The sequence below is a fragment of the Xiphophorus couchianus genome, chromosome 5, assembly GCF_001444195.1.
Source record: "Xiphophorus couchianus chromosome 5, X_couchianus-1.0, whole genome shotgun sequence".
Taxonomy (NCBI): Eukaryota; Metazoa; Chordata; class Actinopteri; order Cyprinodontiformes; family Poeciliidae; genus Xiphophorus; species Xiphophorus couchianus.
In genome coordinates, this window is record NC_040232.1 from 31,135,708 (window position 1) to 31,160,744 (window position 25,037).

At 39.0% G+C, this 25,037-nt stretch overlaps 1 protein-coding gene across 1 annotated transcript; it reads right to left on the reverse strand.

Annotated features, from left to right (window-relative positions):
* Nucleotides 1-307: 307 nt before the first annotated feature.
* adgre5b.1 (adhesion G protein-coupled receptor E5b, duplicate 1) lies at nt 308-24,411 on the reverse strand. The gene is made up of 17 exons (XM_028018090.1): nt 23,888-24,411; nt 14,313-14,387; nt 13,909-14,055; nt 13,693-13,830; nt 12,535-12,666; nt 11,925-11,962; nt 11,607-11,717; nt 10,167-10,320; nt 9,968-10,087; nt 9,700-9,893; nt 8,719-8,886; nt 7,848-8,042; nt 7,142-7,359; nt 6,556-6,714; nt 4,371-4,539; nt 4,055-4,156; nt 308-3,158 (listed from the first exon to the last, which is right to left on the reverse strand). The coding sequence occupies exons 1-17, from the start codon at nt 23,916-23,918 to the stop codon at nt 3,117-3,119; spliced, it is 2,193 nt and encodes a 730-aa protein (XP_027873891.1). The 5' UTR covers nt 23,919-24,411; the 3' UTR covers nt 308-3,116.
* Between the last annotated feature and the right edge of the window lie 626 nt (nt 24,412-25,037).

The window sequence follows — 25,037 nt, forward strand, 5'->3', positions numbered from 1 at the left end:
AGGATAATTAAAAATAACAACTTTTAAGCAGGTATTAAACACACTTTTCATTGAGTCCACATTTCTTTGTTGGAAAGCCGTTTTATTGGTCTAATATGATATTCCAACCTTCACTGATGTCTTTTTACTAGGCGTAAGCAGAACAAAAATCATTATAGTTAATAGAAATAAAGTCCTAAAACACCAGTCTGTGTGCAATTAATCGATTGAATGTTTTGCTTTATTAAGTAAATGAACTTTTCAATAGGACACAAATCCATTGAATTAGTCTGTAAAGACAGTTTTGATAATGAGCACACAAATCAGATTTCTCACATGAAGAAAAAGCTTTATTCAGAACTGTGGACAATATCTATTGAAGGAAAAAGTACCAAATGGCGTAAAGTGAACCAAAGTAAAAAAATAAGCATATTTGTAAATGTAGCTCTACTATATTCTAACAATAAGGAATCTTACATTCATTTTAAAAAGCTGCACATTGCTTTTTTTTCTTTTTTCTTTTTAGCATAAATACAAATTTTTGCTTTGTAGGAATAAAAACGGTAAAAAATAATAATAAAAACCATGACAATTACAAACCAAAGAACAGCTGGTAAAACAAAAGGTTAACATTGAAATCTGAACATAAATAGGAAGATAAAACAAAACGCAGCTCTGAAAGCCTCTAATTTATTATGAAAAAGCATTTTCCATGTCTAATTCAACAGATGTGAATGATGGAAAATTAAAATGCTTATCTATACATAAAACTATTAAGGTTCTGCAAGTGCGACTGCTTCTATTATTACATAACAATATGAAAACCTATAGTTGTACTGAATATTTCTTTTTACAACAGAAAAGTGCAATGATACAAAACAAACTCAGGTCTGTACAAATCTTGTGGCTCTCATTTCAGCGATAAAAGCCTCAGTCTTACAGTAACTAACATTTCCTGGACACACACAAGCTCTAAAATAAGAACACAGTAATTAAATGGACATTTATTCAACAAACACTGCATGATGGGGGAAGCTGCTGCAACCTTATCAGCAGAGTGGGCCTATTTTTGTTAATTAATTGTTAATCCTGTCCCAGATGTGTTTACGTATTTGGCAATTGCAATAATAATAATAATAATAATAAAAGAGCAGGAAAGCTCAGTCATAAGCCAAGATGGAGGATTTAACATGAGCCACGAGTGATTAAAGCAATACATATCATTCGTTTTGTTTGAAATCAGAGGCTGTGTGTGAGTTTCTGTCCCATTATAAGCAAAATATTTAATTACAGTACATGAAAACAAATACCACAGAAGTACAGCCGGGTAAATAATTATGAAACACTTCAGCATTTCTCCATGTGAATATGTTTTTGAATTGGCTATTGCCACAACATTCACACCGGACGTTGGTAGTAGCCAAACTTAGTCCATACACAACAAAATTGTAACCAATGTGTCAGAAAGTATGAGTAGCATGTATAATGAGACATAGAATAAGGATGAAATGGATTAAAATGAATACACTGCAAAACAAAAAGAAGAAAAGGCTAAGATACTAAAGAAACTTGACGAAATCTCAGTGTTTTGAAAGAATTCCTGCCCCCTAGTGGCGATGGTTGATATCGACAGGTTCAGTCCTAATTGACTGAGCAACAGTCGATGGGCTGAAAGTGGACTAAGCTTAGAAATTTCAGAGGGCCATGAGAAAATCTGTAAATATTTGAAAATGTCCAAAAACATAAACGGAAACATACAGACAGTATAATTTTTATTTAAAACAAATGAATTTCTTCTTTTCTTAAATTGTGAATTATTTGTGCACTGTTATGTTTAAGAAAACAGTGCTATATATTTAGTTTTTCACTCTGTACTGGAAAAAGTGTATTTTAATCCAAGGTGATGGTAAACATTTGAGGATAACTTGGATTGTTACCAACATCCGGTGTGAATTTCATGACCCCCATCACCATACTAGAAGTATACCGGTACTTTTGAACGTATTCTGTACCTTTTTCCCTACGGTACGCACAAAACAAACAACAAAAACTACTATTTGTACAGGCAACATTTACATAAAATACAGTGCAAACTATCTGCTCACGTGTGTGTATTAACTTCTGTTGTCTGCGTTCTGAAATAAATATGTGTAAATCCATAAAACTCCGTTTTAGTTGCCTTGACGGCAGTACAGCTTATATTATAACTGTGATATGTTCCGGTTGAACTGACGAGTTACTTCTGCTTACTAACGCAGCATCGATGTAACTCAAACTCCTGAATAAACATTCTTTAAGGCTCACTTTAAAAAATATATATAACCTGGATCATTTTACAGAATAAATCACATCACATACAATTTGTCCTGTTGTGAATGGCAGTAAAAACATGAAAAACTATCAAACCCTTTGACCTATTTTCTTTTTCTCTCTACAGTATATTTTGGTGTCTTGTTCTTCTTTTTTAAATTGAAGTCGGTGTGTATAATTAAATAAGATTTTCTGATTTTTTTTTAATGGTATTTTATATAGACATTACAGAGTATTTAAACAGAACTGTCAAAAAGACAAATAAACATTTTCTGAAACATTGGGTTTGCTTTAGTAGTCAGCAGGGGGCGCCGTTTAGTCACGAGAAGTTGTTTAAATACATTAAAAATTCATCCTTTTACAGGGCTTGAAACCACGGTAAACACTCGTGAATGAGTCTTTTATTTTGGCTCTAAAATGGTTTTTCATTTCCATGGTGAAACTGAATACAGAATTGAGCAGGTGAGATGGAGGGTTCAGTTTTAACAATTCACAGTCTGATCACCCTCAACTCAAGTCTCAAAAAGGTAAAACGGCAAAAGTCCAAATCCTGGGACCAGCTGATGGTTTCACTCAACGTTTTGTTTTTTTTCGGTTTTGTAGCGTTTCTGTTTAGTTTTTAAATAGGAGATCGCTCTTGCTGCTCTTCTACAGGTCAACAACGGCAGGTTGAAAGAATAATAATTTAAAAATCACTGAAATGTAGGCCACAGAAGGACATGTTTGTTTTCCTAGGTGATTTGAACCTTGACAGTCTTTGCCCTAACCCTAACAGTCTGAAGGAGTGATTTTCTGCACATGAGGCGGGGTAAAAATGATGAAGCTCTTCATATTTGGGATTCTCCTGTGATCTGTCCACTCCGGGAACCCTACAGGGAAACAAGTCATATCATGAGGAAAGATTGAACAATGCTCACCAGATTTTAAAATCAACTATTACAACCCAATGGACAGCAGTGCAGGACATAATGTACTGCAAGGCAGAGAGATGGAAGATCACAGTCTTTGATTATAATAAAATATGACACTAATTATGATTTACGGTTCCATTTCAAACCTCACCAGATAGGTCCTTATATCCAAATAATAATATTAAGGGTTACCGAAATCGTAATTGTCGACGCTTGGTAACACGACGCACAGTGTTACTCACTGACTGATGTTAAATTTTTTCCAAAACAATCGAGACAAGAGTCTTTACCAAATGCAAGTTTCAAAGGCAAAACTTTGGAAGAAGGGAAGGAAGAAAGAAAGAAAGAACATTTCAACATATTACCGAGACTGTGATAATCAGTATGTTATATCATTATGTTACGTTTGACATAAAACTAATTAAATCATGTTATTCATTTTGGTTTTTAAAGGCGGAGTAAATATTATATAACCATGGTACTCAAGATTTTCATACACGAGTATCTTACACCGGCCAATAAGATGAAAAATTCTCCTAAAGTCCGATTGTTTCTTTGAAAAATGTAAAATGATACGATGCTAAAAACAAACATCAACAATAGGTTAAATTATCTTTCTTTTTTATTGGGCAAATTTACTTTCTTTTTTGCTGAGGTTTGATGTCTGGGCTTAGACAAAACATTTGGAACAGTAAATATTTTTGACTACTAATTGGATCTTTAATAGCTGTCTAGTTTTTGTTGTCGATCATAAATTATACCTATGCAGAAACGTAGCTTTTGTTTTAAAATACCTTAAACGGAAACAGATAAATAGCTTATTAAATACATGTGATGCAGGAAACGGCACGTACTTGAGACTGACTGCTGGACGGATTGGTGCTGCTGAAGTCTGAGTACCTCTTCTTTTGCGGCGTGCAGACGCAGGAAAGGAACTGGACGTACTCATCTCTCACCTGCAGGGGGCAGCAGAGCCGCGGGGAAATATTCAAATCGCTGTGCGTTGTTCAATCCCACATTTACAGCATTTTTGAAGAGCTTCCTAAAACATTTCTTCTCTTTTTAAAATCGCCGGTCTGGTTGGTGTTTTCTCTTTTGTTTTAATGTTAAACTTATCCTTTTCCTCCCGACACTATTCACTCCCACAAACATCTTCCAGATCCTTTCTACCTGTTTAGACAGCACGCAGTGCATGATGAAGACCAGGGCACCCTGCAGGCTGTTGAGGATGGTGAAGATGTATGCGACCGCCGTCATCCCCTCGCTGAACAAGAAGGCTCCAAACACCCACATCAGTCCCAGTATGCACATCTGGGCGATGGCGGTGACTGTGAAAGCTCTGCGGGACGAAACAACAAATCAGACAGATGGGACTTGGAAGAGAACGCAGACGGAGATTTCTCATTTGTTACTCAGATGTTGCCAGCGTCTGCGAAAAATCCCTGAAGACGAAAATGCCACTACCAAGACTTTTAGCATGTCTTTGGGGAAAACTTTGCATAAGTATCCAAACCTCTACGGTTCTCGCATGCATAGTGTTGTGAAGTGAAAAATAAAACATGAGACTTTTTTTATTTTATTAGTAGAAACCACCTTTAGCTGCATTTACAAGTGTTTGTGGTATAATTAGGCTCAATCGGACCCATGGACAGTGTCCTTGAACAGAGTTGTCTTTTTAAGTCTTGACCTCACTCTCTGTTAGATTTACCTTATGGGTCATTGTCATGCTTGAAGGTGAACATTTGTCTCAGTTTAAAATCTGCTGCCTAAACCAAACAGGAACCGATAACTGAATTAAAAAAAAAGAAAGTTATGAGATAAACCTGGATTTAAGGATCTGGTGAATATATTTGTTGCTTAATAGCTTCAGTTTGTAATTTACTGTGATTTGAAAAGTCTATACCCCTTGAACCTGTTTGTACTTTTTTTTTGCTTTACAACCTTAAACTCAAAAGGAAGATGAAATAAAAAACCACATGTATGTTAAATATCAGAATTTCTATTAAAGTCCAGGACGTGACATCTGATTCTTTTGATTTCTGATCATTTGGCCATTTTAAAACGGTCAGACGAAAGAGTAGCTCTTACGGCTTTCTTTCAGCAGTGGATTTAATTTTTCTAGTCTTCCAGATTTTTGGAGACCCTAAATAATAGCCGTCCCGTCATCAGATTCTCCTGTGCAAGTTGTGACACTCTGGACAAGTGTCCAGAGAACTGTAGCTCTTAAAATACCAAAAAGGAAATGTTTTTGATAAAGAAATTGTTTTAGGATTTTTTTTTCCTGGAAATTCTTATGCAAAATCAGAATGTAATACCTACAACAGGTTTTTAAAAGTATCTAGATTCAAACTATGCTACCTATTACCATGTTCACGTAAAAGGCTCATCTCATTCAGCATATTTTCTTTATTTTGCAAAAGGTAATTCACTTTGTTCTAAAAACAGAAATAAATTTTAGTGTCATTTTGTCAACTTTCATAGTTACGTTTATAAAATCGCTTTTTGTGGCTCTACGTCAGTTTTATTTTGTAGCAGCGGGGGCAAAAGTGGCTCTTTGAATGGAAGAGGTTGCAGACCCCAGGTCTAGATGGACAGCCAAGTCAGTTTGTATGTGTATCATATTCTTAAAATTGTTTTCTTTTTTATGATGGCCGGCACAGTGCTCAGTTAGATTACACATAGATTGAGTCTATTTGCTAATTAGTTGATTTTAGAAGGAAATTACTTCCATTGTTTTTCTTATTTTAGGGTTAAGATGTAAAAGGGAGACGCAACACAATTTTAAAATCTTCCTATTTCCTTCATTATTATGGTGTACTTTAAGTTGGGTTGTGAAATGTAAAAGGAAAAAAAAACAACTTAAAAGCAGAAGTCATAATTAAATAAGATTAAGGAAGTGCCGTAATTTCCCCAGGGACAAATTATAACATAGCTATTTTTACAGGCCGTTCTGTAATTTCAGCTTCTTCAAATTGAAAAGGTGCTTGTCGCTACATTCACCAACTCAACCATCTGTTCATTTAGCCACTGACCCCTTCTTGATCCCAATCTCACGCTTTATGGCCGCTTCGTCAAGCAGCTGCTTTTTGTGCAAGAGGATGATTTTTTAAATTAATTTCTCAGACTAACTCCTGATCTATGAGCTTCTGCATCCAAGCAAGGACATTTTCAGACGCCAATGAATTTTACAGTTGAACACTTTTTCTGAGAATGTGAGAAGGAGTAAAAAAAAAAACAAAGCTTATCAATGTAGGAAAATGGGATAGAAGTAGGAAAGCTTCTTCCTTTTTTCTGACTCAAATCATTTTCCATTCATTGCAAAGGTGCTCATGTATGAATGCCTGCAGAGACTAACTTTATTTTGTGCAGCTTGGAGAGGTCTGGGTTGAGGGTGGCGAACTTCTGGGCGAGCTTCCACACAGTGACGATGAAGAAAAAGACATTCAGGGCGATGATGAAGCACACGGGGCCAAAGAAGCTCCAGATCAGGCCGTGCTCCAAGGACAGCCAGCAGCTTTGGTAGCGAGATGAAAGAAGAAAAAGAAGGAGAAGGGGAAAAAAAAAAGCTCACGTCACAGAACCTGATAACAGAAGTGTTTGAATTCCTCTGACGCAAATAATGTGACGCAAGACATGAATTTCCTGGTTTCACTTTAAACCAGGGGTCTCAAACTCCAGTCCTCGAGGGCCGCTGTCCTGCAACTTTTAGATGTGCCTCTGCTGCACCACCTGAGTAGAATAATTAGGTCATTAAGGCTCTGGAGAACTGATCTACACAAGGAGGAGGTTATTAAGCCATTTCATTCCAGTGTTTTGTACCTGTGGCACATCTAAAAACTGCAGGACAGCGGCCCTTGAGGACTGGAGTTTGACACCTCCTTTAAAGCAATGACTTCTTTTATGTGCAACTTTTTTTTTTTAAAGCGTCGGTGTTTACTTACTGGTCTTTAGTGCCGTAGCCCCCTGGTCTGATGATGACGGATATGATAACAATCCCCAGAGGGATTCCGTAACCGGTGAGGTACAAGTAAAGGGGCCGGATGGTGGCGTTAAACACCAGGACCACCATTCTGTAGAGCTGCACCCCTTCTAACAGCATCCAGCTCATTACACCCAAGAAGAAGAAATGGAGCATTGCAGCAACAAACTTGCAGCCGCCCTGGAAGACAAAATAACACGAAAAAGAAAGAATGAGTCTCAAGCTAAATGTCTTGCTGTTCGTGTCTCTGTAAAGGGAAACGAAGCGGGGAAGTATTATGTACTTTAGTGCCATTTTATAGCACAATCACGTCATTATGTTACCTTCAGTTGCCATACAAATGCTATCTATATCAAACATGACTTAAAAGAAATTTGACTTTGCAATTTGATGCCTTGAAATTGGGTCTCTGTCTCTTTAAGAAGCTCCTGCTCTTTCCAACCCTCTGCCTTCAGCACATCATTCTCAATGTGCCGTTTACGTCCGTTCCTGCACCCAGACTGGTTGCCATGGGAGATTCACATATTTCTCAAACACTCAGCAACTCTCCAAGTATGTTTTTGATGAGGGGATAACACTGCAACATGATATAAAATGCCAAAAAATTGATTTAACATAACAGCCCCCTTAAAGTAATATTGTTTTGAAGTAACACTACTAATCCTTACCTCTGGTCTAGTTCGAGAAATCCCAACCAAGAAGACGAGGTCTGCCATAAAGAGGCAGATGCAGAGGTGCAGGTGGATGGTGGTGCGCGTCCCCTGAATGGACCGGCAGAACTTGAACGTCAGGATGCTCAGCACCAGGCAAACGAGGGAGATGGTCAGGCCGATCTGGGTCAACAGTTGGAGGTGAAAGCTGGTCTGCAAGAGAACACACGTCAGCTTACAATGAAGCTCCCCTCAGTAATGATGAACACCATGACTCGTACTGAATGAATCTGGTTGTTTACGTCGGACTCTCAATGGATCCTGTCTTGTAAAAATGCTTGAGACCCCATAAAGTTGAAACCATAAACACTTTGCGTGGTGAGTATGTCTGGAAAGGCATTATTTATCATCTTTATCACAGATTTGTGTTTCGGTGTAGATCTCTGAGTTTTTAAAAAATCATTTTATGTCCTGTTGGTTCCCTTTGTGTTCATTTCTAATTGGTCACTTCCCTGAGTTCCTCTAGATTCTGCTGGTTAGTTTGAGTCTGATGTGGTTCTAAAGTCAATCGTAACCTTTCCAGTCATTAAAAAAACTCTCTTTGAGCCCATTCCTGACATCGGTAGCTCTATTTCTTCAATTCAAAACTTAATCTCAACACGTAACTGTGATCCTCTCGTCTTCACGTGGCTCAAATTCCTCCGCCAAACATGACAAAACCTTCCCACCAATTTGCTTGCCAATAAAGATTACTATATTACACCAAGTTCAAACATATTTATATTTTACCTACTGCCATGGATATATTTTCTTCACCCAAAAACATTCTGCATAGTTCCCACATTTGAAAAGAAAAAGATGCGCTTTGTCCAGGTAATCTGTGACTTACCTTCATGGGATAAAGGGCCATCAGCACAGCAAAGCTGCTCAGATGTTCACACGAACACACAGTGTGTGTGTCGTTGGACAGCTCCTGGGAGCAGCCATCTGGGGACCAGACTCCTCTCTCATCCCAGTACGCGCAGATGTAGCTCACCTCAGGGGTCTGTTTTATGTCCTAATGTGCAAACCAAAATCAGCAGTTAAATACAGAGGGTGTGGTATATTTATACCTTCATTGGATTTCAGAGAAAGCTCTGAAAGTTGCCTGGTAATGACTTCATATGGTGTTTTCTTGCAGACTCTCATGATATTAGACGCTGGATTTAGAGCTACCAGGAATGAGGATCTCTTAGGGTGTTTTCACACCTTATCGTCTGGTACGCGTGGTTCAATTGGGGACCAAAGTTGCGAAATTTGTTACATTTTCAGATGGTGCGGTTCACTTTCACACTGCACTGTCAAACAATCCAAACCCTTTGAAAGACCTGTTCCCCCCCTCGCCTGTGGTGGCGCTGCAACAAGAACAACTGATGTAAACAACACAAAAACCTCTGAAAAAGTGGAACTTCCTTCTTCACAACATGTAAACAAAAATGAACTGGCATGAGATTTTAGTGGTTGAAGGATTTCTCTTTCGTCTTTTGACCATGTGACATTTCTCCCTCTAGCGTGTTTGTTTTGGTTGTATTTACCCAGAATGCCCTGTGCTATTGTCCACTTCCTGCTTTTTTAGCGGTCTCCGGAATGCTTGCATCCACATATGACGGCGGCCCGCACCAGAGTTCACTTCAATTGAACCAAGAATTGAAGTGAAGTGAATTGAAGGGTTTTTAGGCGAACCAGAGTTCGCTTTTTTGGTTCGCATCGGAGTTTGGTTACGCATTCACACTTCCCCGAAATGAACCAAGCTTTCTAGACAAACGAATCAGAGTTCTATTAAGGTGGACCAAAGAAAAAACAAATGTGACGTCGAACAGGTTGGACCTACCTTTAGATGTCTGAAGGTAATGTTGACAGGTCTGTGCAGGTTCTGAGTCGATGGGTTGGAAACCACGACAGAGACGACTTTGGAGAAGACCTGGAAGGAAACGGCGTCTTTTTCTTTTTCTGCCAGGTCCTCAAAAGATCTGTTTACAGACTCCTCCAGGTTCTTGTAGCTCAGCAATGCGGCCAGAGCAAAACCTGTTTGGGACACTCAGGGTTAGTTCATGTTTTTGAAGGTGAGCGTGACCTGTTTATCAGAGTCAAGCGCTCACCAGGATATGGGCCTTCGCCAGCTGCTGTTGTCCAGTCAGTGTTGAGGTCAGCGTGTTCACTGGTCAGATGGATTTGTCCGGTTGGGCGGGTAGCTCCTCTTCGAACTGTAATTTTTGCTTCTGTTTTGACAAATATGGCACAATGTTATTGTCACTATTATAATTACTATAAACCATGAGCTCATGGGTTGAAACATACCCGTTTCTTTGGTCTCCATTTTGGTGTCGTTGGCTTTGAGCTGAGGACCAATCAGTAAAATCGACTTCTCCACAGCAGTGAGCAGCCCACTCACGCCTTTACTGTTTTCCACGTGTGCAGGGGACAGGATGGTGTCCGTCGCTGTCAGAAGTTTCTAACAGAGATGGAGGACAGAGACATTTTTTTAAAACCTGTTCTATTTCCTTTTTAGGTGTTGCGTCACATAAAAATTAGTAGGTGGAGGTTAGATTTTATTTATTTATAATGGGAGAATACATAAGGAAAGAGTTCTGATTTTCAAGACTGATGCAATAAAATACATTAGAGCACGTAACAGCAGTGGTGGAATAAAAAAAAATCAACACAAATACAGAACTGTGTCGTCAGCATAAGGACAGAATTGACCTTTGAGAAAGAAGAACTAATTTTATAGTATATAAACAGGGGCATTGCAAGCCAGCTGGGTCATCTAAGCACACATATTGGTAAAACTTTATTCAACGGGGTGTGCATAAGACTGACATGACGCTGTCATAAACATGAAGGAGTCTTTATGAAAGTCTCTGACTGTTGTCATGAAGTGTCATTCGGTAAATAATGACACTTTCAATGCAAAGTTGCCATCAAATACAGACAAAGCTACAGCTGCATATAATTTTCCAAAGGACAGGATTCTGTGGAAATGCAAAGAAGTGTGTTATAGACATCTAAAATTGTGCTTTGTTAACATATTGCAATTTATTTGTAGTTTTTGAACTCTAGACATCTGTTCTTTTTCATCAAAAACCTTAAATGACAACTTTAGTAAGAGTGGAGAATGGTTGGGGATGACAGAGTTTCTTGAAGCTGATTTTTTTTTCAAAGCATAAATACATGTAACTAGTCCAAACACAGAACCCTGTGGGTCACCTTTGGAGATGGTTAGAATGGAAAAATGACCATCCCCAATCATGACATGCCTTACTCTCTCAAGGGGGTCAATTTTTACCATAAACAACTGTTTGTGTTGTTGCTGTTTTAAAATTAAAACCTTAATATGAGAATGTTAAACGTTTCTCTTAAAACGAAGCATTATTGCACAAATGCACATGCACTTGCCTGCATGTCTGCAAAAACATATAAAATTACATTTACAAACAGCCACCCTCCACAGAGTGATAAATTATGTAAAACCCAAGCTGACTTGTTTCTCAAACTCATGCAGTTAATCTGCTTTCATTGAACGTTTGGTTTCCATTTGCGAGTCTTCTGAGGCTCATTTCAACTTGACGATTATTTCCCTCACCGCACTGGTGGTTAGGAATTTTCTGTTTAATGAGCTTCTACTTGCACCAAGAGAAACAAATAGTAAATCAGAAACCCAGCAGCGGCGTGGCGTCAGCAGATCATTTGCATGCAGGTTCAGAACGTATGGGAGTTTGAGTTTTATGTTTTCCTAACCTCGAGCAGCGCATCGCCATCAGCCTTTCCACCAGCAGAATAGCTTGGGTCGGACAGAGCCAAGCAGCTGTTCCTCATCATGGACAACATGTCCGCCAGCCCTTCAAAGGACTAGGAGACACAGACAAGAGGAATAAAGAGATCAACCGACTTCTTGTTGACTGCAATTTATTTCGGTCGGTTCGTTAACGGAGAAAATTAGCGCGTGTTTTTGCACAAAATTAGAGATTTAATGGTCGGTGTGCTCATTTTTTTCACCTCATTCTCAACATTATGAGAATGATGATGTATAATATATCTGCTGTGGAGAAGACGTACCTTCCCCGGGTCGGCATGAAAGCTGTCACACTCGAGCTCTGCGAGAAAAGAAAAAGTGAAACATTTACAGGACATTCGCAGCGTTTCTAAAATCAGAATCCTGTCCTGACAACAGACGAGTAAAACTGTGTGAGTAGAAATGAGACGATCTGAGGTAAGATTATCTACTACAGGAAGTGGATGAAGGATTTCAAGAAGCATTTACAATAAATCTGCGGCCGAGTGATAACAGGAAGAAACCCAACATGGACGCAGCTTCCTTTTTTAGCGGTCAAGAACCGGTTCTGGCTGTATGTAAGCAAACAGATCTGAAGATGAGAATCTAGGGACTTCTTCAGAAATACATGTACAGATCGCGTCACAGATGTAACACACAAACAAAATAATTACAACAGTAGAATAATATTGAATAAATGTAAGAACAACGTCATAGTATTTTGAGAACTGTCATAAAATTACGACAATAAAGTCGTAATATTATGACTTTATTCTTGTGTAATTTCTTAGTGTGACCCTGATACTCTTTAGTACATAGATATGGTTTACAAAGAAGCAATAAAACGTTGACTTGAACATTTTCTACGATTGGTAGAGCAGCATTTACACTTACTTGAGCATCTGGTTTTTTCCTGGCCGTAGTTGGTGTGTCCTGCCTCACATATGCATCGATAACTCCCATTAAGGTTTTCACAGACGCCTTTCTCTCCACAAACGTCTTTGTGTTCCTTGCATTCGTCTAAATCTGTGGAAGAGATTGAAAGAGAGACGTTCAGTAACGATTTGCAGTTTAGGGCAATTCTGAACCCACAGTATATTGAGCCAGTGGTTATCTTGCTGGCAGCACATTTTAAAAAAAAATGTTAAATAGAGCACTTAGTGAAAGACTTTGTAATTAAGATGTTTATCCACAGAGTGTTACTGGAAAATTGTGAAGAAGGACTTTTTTTAAATTTCTTTCTGTTTTTTTTCTTTCTGGAAAATTATTCATTTATTGCGTGTAATTTCTTTACTTCTTACTCAGCAACAACAGCGTTCTCCAAGAGTTATCACAACAGTTTAACTTTAAAACGTTGGCTTTTCCTCAGCCTGGGAGCATTTTGTTGACAACCAAGACTAGTTGCCATTATTTACAACAAAAAAAAAATCCTTTTGATGAGGAATGTGTTTTTCTTTTTGCTTTTTTTTTTTATTCCACCTTCCTTCCTACATCTAGTATCAATTAAATCCACCAGCGCCCTCCAGGGTTTTGTTATTGCAACCTTACTTGGTCTGCTCTCGTGTGCTAATAGTTTTTAGAGGTATTTTGTTCTGTGTACCAAAGACGACTGAGCCTCTTAATTTTCATAAATCTTCTCAGCGAATGTTATTGTTACTTACTCCTTGTTTCGGCGTTAATCAAGTGGGGTTTCTGTTGAATAAACCGAGTGACGTGATGTCTGAGCGCCTCTTAAGCGTAAAGTGTTTGTGTATGTAGGGACTGGAAGCTCTGCTATCATTTCATAATGAGTTGATAACAGCGGGAGGGGAGGAGGGAACGAGCGGACCTGCAGTTGCGGATGACTGCTCTGTGTTTTTAGTTCTGGTTGGTGGAAGGAAAAAGTCAATAGAAGAGGAGAAAAGTCTGGAAAGGCAAAGCTTATTTTTCTTTTTCGGTTTTTCCGCACTTCACTAGAACTGAAAAGCTCTTGCGTCATATTTTGTTCTTTTTCCAGATTGTGTAAGAACACCTATCAACCAGAACTGAAAGAAGAGAGAAAATAACACTCACCTCTGCAGTGTGCAGTCTTGTTGCTGGCGTCTGCGCTAACGTAGCCGGCGTTACAGACGCATTTATAGTGCCCAATAACATTATTGCACGTGCCATGAGGACCACAGGTTGTATTATTGTCCAGGCATTCATTAATATCTGACGGAAGAGAAAATGCAAACACAGTTAAGAGCAATTTCTCAGATCCAGTTTCAGCACAGTCGGTACCATACTTACCAGAGCACTGTCCCTTATCAACAGTAAAGTTGGGATTCCCTTTTACATTGTGGAAACCAGCAGAGCATTCACAGTAGTAGCTTCCAATGGTATTAATGCACTTTGTGTGGTTCCCACAGAAGTCAGGGTCATTACACTCGTCTATATCTGCAATTTTGAGACATGTTGTTTGAGACGTATAGCAAGCAGGGAGCATGTCAACACAAACATTTCTGCTTCCTGATATCAGAACTCTAAATGAGGCTGATGTTCCAGGATGACTTAAGTATTGAAAAAACAAACTTTTTACTCCGCAAAGCAACACTTTGCCACCGTACCTCCATTTCTGAATGGCTCTTCTTCCCTTAATCATTGAGTCACAGAAAACAGAAGAACACAGACAAAGTGGTCTGTGAGAACTGTACCTTCGCATATGCCGTCATTGTTCTGGAAGCCATTGGGGCACCCAAAAACGGGTCTCTGCAGTGCACACACAAACCCTGTGGAGACAAAGAGACAGAATATTACTTTATATGTGAGATTTTTTTTATTTTTTATTATTACCTCACACCTTTTGAGGGTACGCCTGAAGACAGAAAGCTTGAGCCGTTTATAAAGCATTTAATGCTGGGAAGCAATAAAGCCATTAAAATGTATTGCTGATTTAATCACTGAAACGTTTTTGCTGTTCTGGCACTTTTCTTACAGTAGAAATGTCCCTAAATTTCTCTACAGCTGAATGCAGAACTGCCACCGGACTTTTATTTTTTTATTTTTATGCGCTGACCGTTACAGTAAGGGACATATTTTAGAAAGCAAAAGTGTTGCATAGAAAATTAGATTAAAACTTCAGCTTCCTGTAGGCTGAAATAACAAACTTTGTCTTATATCCTGTTCTCTTTCACTCAGAAAGTTCAGCTCTAAAAGGCACGATGGCCAGTAGAGACCCTCCCTGCAGCAGATAACTCTGTTGGCGTCACCAGTTTGATGAAGCAAACATCTTGTTTCCCTTCTAACTGCCAGCACACTTTTTCAATGCTGAAACTAGTCCAATTAAAAAGAAAAAACACACAAAATGTCACAGCAGTTTATGTGAAGGCTTGTAAGCCTGTAAACTCTTGCAAACTAGTAAAAGCTTATTTATCAGGAAGTCCATTGCTGTTTGTGGCTTGATTATCTTATCCTTTTAAACACTTCGTAAAGGAGAAGAATTCAAGATAGAAGTATAAGTTGCTAAAGAAACTTTAACTCTGTTCCAGTAAGAGTCACTGCTGTCTTACTCTTCTTCCATAGGTCGGTTTCTTTGGCTGGATGCGGCGTTTTCAGTGGATTTATGGAAAGGTTATTCTCACATCCTGCGACCTACCACAGTCTTAAATGTAAATCCTTCTAAATGCTTGTAAAAATGCATAAACCTCAGACTGGAGATGTTTCCACATCGCACAAGTCTACTTAGGAGGTTGGGAAGCTAAATGTTTTATGATGTTTCATTAAAGACGTAACGATAGTTACGCATCTCTAGCAGATGATATATTTACATCAATTGTCTGAGCTTTTTATGGTTAGCACATTTTTTTTGTTTTGTTTTGTTTACTTATCTTCCAAATGATGGATATGAACTAGAAGAAAACTTATTAGTTTTTAAACCACAACATCCGTCTTACTCCTTCATTTTAAAAGAATGAGTCAGATCCATGTTTACCCCCAATATAACAGTCAGCGGACATTTAAATCTGAATTTTGTGACACACTGACTGACCTTTAGAGCAAGTTTTTTAATACAGAGAGTCCTCTGAATAAGTGTCAAGGAGCTTGACACAAATAGTTTTTATGTGCATGCAGTTTTGAATCAAATAAATTATGCATTTTATGATTTGAAACAAAAAATCTAAGCAGAATTACATGCAGGTTACTGGTGGGTTAATGCAGATGTAAAAAATAAAGAGTAAATGTTGAAAAACAAAAAAAAAAGGAGGAGGATTTGTGGTTATAAATGTTGGTTAATTTAGGAATTGATAAAAATTTGAAAACGTTAGAAGTCTCCTTCTACATTTTCATTTAGCAAAGCTGTAAGATAAGAAACAGAAACGTGCTGTCTCCTCGTCAGGTCAAAATTAAAAAGAAGCACAGTGTGTGCTCTCGAACAGCGAATCAGAGCCTAGCCGTGAACTGATCAATCAATCAATCAAACAAATTTTATTTGTATAGCACATTTCAGCAGCAAGACATTTCAAAGTGCTTTACATCATTACAAACACAGAAACACAATGCAATATAGAATCAATAATCAAAACAAAGCATTAAGTCAAGTTCCATAATTGATTACATTTCAAATGTAATCAATTGTCTGATATGTCTGATAGAACCGATAAACTGATTAAATCCATGATTTCTGCGACGCTGGTTTTTAACTTACGCCGGGGTCTGACAGCAAAGGTTTAAGCTGAATAGAGCCTACAGAAACTGCAGATTTTCTAGCCAAACGTCTCGCATAATAAATTCTCTCAACATGAATGCTGGGAAAGAGGAACTGATGAAACATCAGGAGTTGTTACAATGATAGAGTAAGAAATGGGGTGAGAGAGAGTGAGAAAGAAATGCTGAGGGACAAACACAAACAGAGCAAACTGGTGGAAACCGTCTCAAACATTATATTTCTGTCACACAATGCCATGACAGACTTGAGTAAATGATGAAGTTTTGTCTTTAATTTACCAGGAGAGCAGCAATTGTGGGTTATATCTGACCATGTCTGATGATTATTAGTAGAGTAAAAAGTCATTGGAGTCCTGATTACAAGAAAAGCAGGCAGAAGAATCAATATATAAGTTTTATAGAACATGTTTGGTAACATGAAGTAGGCTAAAAGATCTCAGGAGGCAATTTATCGTGTCAAAAAAAGTTTTAAAAAATCAGTCTGGAGAGGGTGAAGAAGTCATTTTGATGCTTTCGGACTCCAACAAGTCACAGCGAGAGAAATAATCTGCAAATGGAGGAAACATGGAGCAGTGATGAACCTTCCCAGGAGTTGTGAAAAGAGCAGATCCATGACTCACCCAGGAGGTTAGGACAGAGCATCAACGGCTCTGCAGACCTCACTTGCCTCATAGTTATTGAAAATGTTAAAGGCTCGACAATGAGAAAGAACGAGAGACCGGTTCAAAACGGTCTCCACAGGAAAGTCCAGAGCTGAAAATCATTGTTGATCATAAGTAACGCCATGAGGAGAAAACTGTCCTAAAGGTAAACATGGCAGTAAAAACAACAATGATACCGTTGCTAGGACACAAGAGAAGCTGCAGTCGTAGGCGTACGACCCACAACAATAAGGAGTTTTGATAGATGCTTGGCAACCGAGACGCTAACGTCAAATCCAATAGCCATTCTGTAGAGGTGCAGCAAAGAAAATAATTTCCTCATGTTGCTATGTTTTCAGCGACTTGATTTACAATTCTTTGAGAAGACATTTGTTGTGAATTGGCACTCAATAAGTAAAACCGCATTGAATTGAAACAGAGCATTGGAACATGAGGTTTTCATGCTGTAGCCAAGAAGGCCAGCTGCTTCACTGACAGACTGCGGCATCCCAGTCGCACAAAGGAGCGTTACTGCAGATCCTTCCTCCCAGCAGCCGCAACAAACTCAATCATTTGTGTTTACAACTCTGCTGTTGTTTGCAGTTTTTCGATTTCTTGAAAGCAGCATAAATATACACGTTATTGTAATTACTCTGGCTACCATTTTCGGACACTAAGATTTGCTTGGCGATCTGAAACACCGAGCACCATGCACGACCTGTTGCAAGATCCAAACTTTTTCAGAATGCGATTAAATTCATTGTTTTCGTCTGCCTTTGAAACCTGCAAACAGGAAGACGTTTCGCTAAAAATAAGCTTCCCTCCCACCTTTAATTAGCGCTGCCAAAAAAGAGAGAGAGAGAAAAAGAGAGAGGGAGGAACTTAGTAAAATCTAGAAGAGAAACTGAAAAGAAAAAAAAGCCACAGATCAACTTGACCTTGAACCACATAAAAACCCCAGGCTGACTTATCATCAGTCCTCAAGGAAATGAAAACCATGCCATGTGTACAGAAATGCACAAACACAATGATTCTTGCTTTCAACTCATTTCATTCCAATAAAGATAGAACTCGAGATTATTTCAAGCTGTAGAAGACACATCTAGTATGTTGCACTAAATGTACTGGACCGGGACTGTGGAGCAGACTGGAAAATTGGTCACCACACAGTTTTTGACAAAAGTGCCAGCAATGGGAACGAACCGCATTTTATGACCTTCAACCTCGCCCCATCTTCATCTGATGTTAATAATTAACCAGTCCTGGAAATGAATGCACATTTACATAAACAGCAAAAAAATAAACTTGACTTTTTTTCTCCTCCGTGTTTCTAGACAAACGTCAGCCGTGACACACCGAACAGCGAACCGCCCCTCGAATCAGACCAACGCCGGTCACATTTCCATGACTCGGGAGTGAATGAAACTGCTTAAAGACGGAGCTCCGGCTCACATTCCAAGGTCCTTTCGCTGCGTTTCCCTCCTTTTGTTCACAATGAGCCTTCTGTTGCAGTGTGACAGCGCTGGGATCCCGTAATGTCAGCCAGAGGCGGACCAGACAGCGTTTCACTGAGCCAGAGTGAGAAAAACTGTGTCTGGGCTTGATTATGTGGTGAAATGGTCTGCAGATGGGAACAAGGGCAGAATGTGTTCAGAGCTCGGATGCCAATTTAATTTCTTTGGGGTTTTTGTTTTTATGATTTTATTCCCAGTATTTCCCATAACGTATCGCAGGGGTACAATCATTGCATCTTTAAATCTTAGCTGCATGATTCTGGTGTTTTTGGCTGAAAAAAAAAAAATTGTAAACATCGTCTATTAGTTATTATTTCATGCATTACACTGTTTATTGTACCTTATTTACTCAGACAAGCTTGTCTTACAGCTGTAACATTTTCACAGCCTTCAATAAATAATTATAAATGCTAACTATGCATATAAATATCTGCCGTTGAGGCTTGTGTACAAATATTGCAGAGGCAATAGAGGTAGAGGTATGTGGTCTAACTGTGGCTTGCTTTTTGTAGTGTATAATTTATGACCTACCTCGGACGTGTTTACTGTTGTGTTTCTTTTTACGTATTATGTTGTCAGCTCACATTTTGCTGATAATCTCTCAAACTCTTTAGCTCAAGAAGAGGAGGAGTAAAGAATGCGCCTTTTTGTCGTCTTCAGCATCTGGAAGATGCACGGATAAAAGTCGTGCATTTTGGTCCCCTTTCTGCTTAGCTGACTCATAAAAAACAAAAACATTCAATATGGCTTCCCGCTACAAGTCCAAAAGATGTTAAACCGAGGTCCTTCGGGTGTCAGGTTTCTTCATATCTCTGCACAACTCGGTTCTGAAATTGAAAGTCTAAATGTATTTAAAAGCCTTGATACCTGATTTGGCTTTTTTTTCTTACCATCATCATTCATCAGTTTCACGATGACATTTGGTGCTCTGATGATGTTGCATAAAACCATGTGAGGTGGATCCCATGATAAAGGATGTCATGGGATCCACCTCAACCCTTTGAGTTTTATGATCTCTTTGATCTGATGTGTGCAAAAACCTGACCTGAACCTTCAAAGACACATAAAGGCAATTACAAAGCCGGCCTTCCATCACCTGAAGAACATTTCCGGGATTAGAGGGGCTAACATGCCAGCAAGCCGAAACACTGAGTTCATTTACATCACAGCTGTAATCCCACTTGTTAAAAGCTGCTTTTGATTCTTAGTATCTGGAACTTTAATCAACATATTTGATGTATATTCGATTTTGAAGGTGGCATTTGACAAAATTTAATGTTGTTTTTTTTTCATAGTTTCCAGGTATAAAGCACTTTGAATTGCCTCGTTGCTGAAATGAGCGACACAAACCTGACTTGACTTTGATTGTAGTGTGTGAAAACTTTACAGCGTTCTTCAGCATTTAGGAAAAAATTTCCATCCGGAATTCAAAGTACTATTAAAATCATTTACTCCATTATATGGTGAAGGTGGAAATTTTGCAAATGGTGGTCATAAAGACAGCTTTGTGACTTCTATGCCTTGCATCTTCAAAATTTTGTCTTGTAACTTTATATATCCGCGTTGAGCACGAACAAAGCCTCCCCCTGTGTTCACTGTTGCTCCAAAGCAAACACGGGGGCTTGTCTCATTTAACCTGGGAAGTGAGGCATGCCGGACGCTTGACAACCATTCCAAGAGAAAATGATCTTTTCAAGGCTGAGACGAAGCTGCCGAGATGACCGCGCTGAAAAGAAGGCGGGACGTTTCTGAAGACATTTGAAAAGAGGCCGATTGTGCCTCAATCGTCCGTGTCATCGTAATAAATTATGTGGTGCCTCGGTGGAAATTGAGCACAAAGATATATTTGGCCCTACATTCATGGGTGTCATGCGTGTATGAATAAGTGTCGGCAGACCTCATCAAGATCTGATCCGTGCAGCACAGATGCGCAAACCACTCTTGACGGGGAAGATCTCAGTTGGAATGAAAGCGGACTAAGATAACGCTGGGTGATTCACGAACATGAGTCAGCATGCTATGGCTACCGAGTCTCCGGAAAACAGACTCCTGACAGAAAACACAGCTGCCTGAAATCAGCGTTTCTCTCAAAACATTTTGTCAGGCTTAGTCTGAGTTTTATCTGACTAAGAAACATCAATCACGGCAAAAAGAAAAGCTCGTATATTTCTCAAAAGTTTGGATAACGTCGCTTGTACTGAAGAAGTCGAATCCATTGCATTGAAATCAGACACGAAGGTGAAGCGGCGACTTCTTTTAAATTCAGTTTATTTATACAATACAAGTTAACTATAAGCCAACCCAGTGGGATAAAGAGACAAAATGATGAACTATCCAACTGGTCTTCCTCTGTGGTTTTTAAATTGTGCAGTGACAAAATATTTTCACACGACAAAATGTACAAACGTATGAAAAAAATCATCACGTGGAAGAGTGATGTCATTTCAATCTCCTGACAGTGTCAGTGCTGTCAGCAGGCAGACACAAACCACAATGAACATTTCACACAGAGTCCAGTAACAAGCAGCTCCAAAAAGTTTCTGTTCTCTCTATTTTCTGAATTAAGCCTCCACAGGAAATAGTTGACCCCACAGCCGCGATTAGCTTCTGATTTGTTTCACCAGCAGTAAAAACAAAGAAAACGGGACTCGTATTGTGACTTTACGAGATGAAAACACCTACAAAAACATATGAAGGTGTATGCATTCACTGCCTGTCCTTTTTAGCTGCTTGTGGTAAATCAGATTCACAATTTGTCATATTTCGTAGGTCAGCGACTTCAGACGAGGATCAGGATTGTAACGAATTGGTAATATAAAGTTTTCATCAAATATTTCAAGATTGGATTAAATTCTACCTGAGATTCAGCATTTTTATAGCAATTTATCTCTAAAATTAGAAATAAACGTATTATTTCACATGTGTATGAACTGGTTGGCTTACTCATAAAAGATGCAAGTGGAAATGAAAGGAGTGGCGCTGCATTGGGTGAATAGGTGCACAAAATGGTGAAGGGATGAACTGACTGGAGCCAAATGACTAAGGCATCCAGGGAGACCTTTGTCCATTTTGTCTTCAGTCCAGCTAAATAAAACTTGATTAGGGCAGCAAATGTTACATAATCTGATGGAAACACAATGACTGCTTATAATTTTATTTATAAATATCTACTAAAAAAAAATGTGTCGTTGTGTTTAAGGAACCATCATTTATGTTTTTAAATTTAGCATTTGTCCCAATAACGTGGGTGGATAAAGTTTCTTCTATGGGATGTTGACCTTTGTATTTAAAAAATCCTTACAAATGTCTATAAACTGTGAGTGTTAAAAAGTTACGTTAATTCCTGTTTGGTCTCACGATCTTTACCTGCAAAACTGATTCTGATTCTGAAAAAGCACGCAGTTTCCAACTTAATGACCAAAAAGAAAAAGACCTAAAAAAAATGATTACTGGTTGTTTTGAATTTATTCTTTTGTGGATATTTAGTCAATTTTTTCCATCAGAAAAGCGTAAAAATAAAAATACAAATACAAATTTTAAATACTATATTTTTTGGTCATTTATTGCTTTTTGCCAAAGTTACTAAGATTCAGTGTGGAAAGTCCAGTTGCGGCCCAGGAGCCGTAGGCTGCAGACCCCTGCTCTAGACATTTCAAAGGCAACTTTCTGAAACCCAAACCGAGCATCAAAAAGGCAGAAGAAAAGGGATTTGAGTGACTTTAAATGTGTTACAGTTTTTATTCCCGACATGCTGGTCTTAGAACTTCAGAAACTGATGATCTCTGGGGATTTTCGCGCGCGGCCTTTTCTTTCCTTGTTGATGTTCGAGGTCGGGGAGGAAAAGGAAAACTGGCTGAAGATGACAGAAAGGCAACAGCAGCTTAAATTACCACTTATTACGACCAAGGTATATAATAAAACAACAGCCGGTGCCACTTCCTTCAGCTAGGAGCAGAAATCTGAGACCATATTTTATAAGGGCTCACAATAGTTGGACACTATAAGACGGGAAAAATGTTGCCTGTTCCAAGCAGTCTCGATTTCTGCAGCAACGTTGCCATGTTATGGTCAGAAATGATCTTTAACGAGATTGAGAAAATTGTTAAAAGGGAAGTCCCTTCGAAACGTTTGCTGACGATTTCAAAGCTCAAAGCTAGACTCTGTGTATTTTAATGTTGATTGCTAAGAAAATTACAAATGTTAGTTTGAAATCACCAGCCGTAACCGAATAGAAACAGAGACTATAAAAAATGTGTGTGATGGGAAAAATGACGGCATCTTTACAAATGAAAGTGAATCTTTTCAACCGGAGATGATTAAAGTATACTTCTGTCTTTGGAAAAGAGCTCCAACAAAAGATCTCATTTAATGTTCTGCTTTGAACTGTACAAACTGAAATAAAGAGTTAAACAACATGACAGCATGGATCCATCAGACTGTGCATCAAAGGGTCAGGCTGGTGGTGGTGGCATCATGGTACAGGGAATATTTTCCAGCTATACTTTGGGCCAATTAGTACCATTTGTAATTTTGTTTTAAACACCACAGACTATCTGAGCGCCAGTGCTTATCAAATACATTGTTGTAAGATCGCTGTGCGTCTTTTGTGTGATAGAGACACCGTGCCACAAAGCTCAGATCTTCTCAAAATGTTTTTTTTTAATGGGATGATTTCATCGGAGAGCAATGACCTCGACAGTCACCAGATTGTAACTTAGCAACTTTAAGAAAATGATTCGGCCAACAAAATCTGCACAATCACTGTAATTCTATCCTTTGAAAACAATATAATATCTGGTACTTCTGAAGTTACGCTCTTCTAACTAACACACACTATATGTTTTTATATCTGTAAAGAGATAAAGATACGTAGATACACAACCGGCTAAACAGCCTTGGTTACATCTCATCTTTTCTATGTGAGATTCACCTAAAAAAAAAACCCAAAAAAACATCTTTATACTAGTGATCAAAAAGTTCAGCAGCTGTGGTTTATTCAGATTAGCCACGATTTTCACAGCTTGAACCTCATCCACAACCACAACTCTAACAAAGCCTTAAAGATCCACTTTGCCTAAAAAGCACCTCTGACTGCAGAAGGTCACTTTGGCAACAATTTCGTGACAGTTCACAACTCAAAACCTGAAAAGAGCCGGACGCAATTAAAACTGTGAGGCGTTATTCTTGTCGAGTTCTACAAAGTCCCATTTATCCTCTTTAAACTCTTATTTTAATTTAAAGAGTTGCTTTCTAATTGTGTGATTCGATTTTTATAGGAAAGGTTTGCAAAGAAAACATAAAGGTACGTGACTAAAGTATTAGATCATTTTGTAAACTGTCTTTAGTTTTGGTTTCTCCATGCGCACAGACGGGGACATTAAGACACACAAACCTCATTGAAAGACTCACCCAAAATCAGCAGCCCCTTGCCAAACCCCATGTCAGAGGCAATAAATAGATCCACACAGGAGATTTCGTTCAGATCTGCACAAAATATCAATGAGCTTCAACTCAAAGACCAAACGCAAAGACTGGATCCTCTCACAAAAGCTTTTGGGTCGATTTGTAATCCGAGGGTCGTGGAAAATCCAAAAACAGAGGAACTGAAGAAACATAAACCCTGTCCTTTAAGAAGGGAGTTACTAATAAGGCACTAAAAACAGGGAACAGTCACCAGCTTTCTTTCTTACTAATTCAGACTTTCAGTCTGAGTACACACCTCTCTCTCTCTCTCTCTCTCTTTCTCTCTGCCTCCTTTGTGATTCCCCACCCCTTCTCTCTCTCTCTCTCTCTCGCTCTGTTTTTTTCTGCCTCTTTTTCTCTAATCTCTGCGGACTTGTGTGCCTCAACAACGCTCTGTCCCGATCTCTTCGTCTTTCACTCCAAATCCTCTCCTGGTGAACAAGTTTCTCACACTCGTCGTATCACGTTGCACACACACACACACACACACACACATGCTATCACAATATCCTCTGCTGCTCCAGTGGCCTCTATTTCAGGAGCTATTCACAGCCCACCCCCCCTCAAAAAAAAAAACAAGAAGAAGGGTGGGAGGATGTTGTGGGGGTGGACAGAAATTGAAAAAGAGCATGATGACTAACACTTAATCTAAACAGCTGCTTGAGAGTTTGAGAATTGCCAGTAAGTACTCTAATATCCGCTCACATTCTCCTCTGACTTCTACTCTACTTCTCCTCCCTCCCCCCTCTCTGCTTTTTCCCTTCTTTCCCTCGGCAGCATTCAGCTCTTCACCCATTTTCCAGTGCCGGGTCACAAAGAAAGCCGGCTGCAGGCGGATGTAGGGGTTGACCTCTGCGAGGTTTCTCTGGTGTAGATTAGAGAAGGGCAGCTGGGTGGATAAGACGACACGGCGTGATGTGGTAACAAAACTTGGATGTCCCGCGAAAACTTGCAAATCATTCCAACTCTGGTACTTTAAAAGTAGCTCAAGAACAGCAAAACCGGCCTCTAGCCTTACAAGCACCTAGTCAAGTTTATTTGTAAAGCATGTTTTGGTAAAAGCGCTTTACAGCATTAAAAACATACAACAGCGACC

Bases quoted from the DNA above. Each gene is read 5' to 3' on its own strand.
- adgre5b.1 (XM_028018090.1), bottom strand. From the start codon at position 23,918: ATGGGGTTTGGCAAGGGGCTGCTGATTTTGG. The intron at 10,088-10,166 runs GTATGTTTCAAC...TTGTCAAAACAG, and splicing joins AATGGAGACCAAAGAAACGG to AAGCAAAAATTACAGTTCGA. The intron at 9,894-9,967 runs GTGAGCGCTTGA...TGTCCCAAACAG, and splicing joins TGGCGAAGGCCCATATCCTG to GTTTTGCTCTGGCCGCATTG.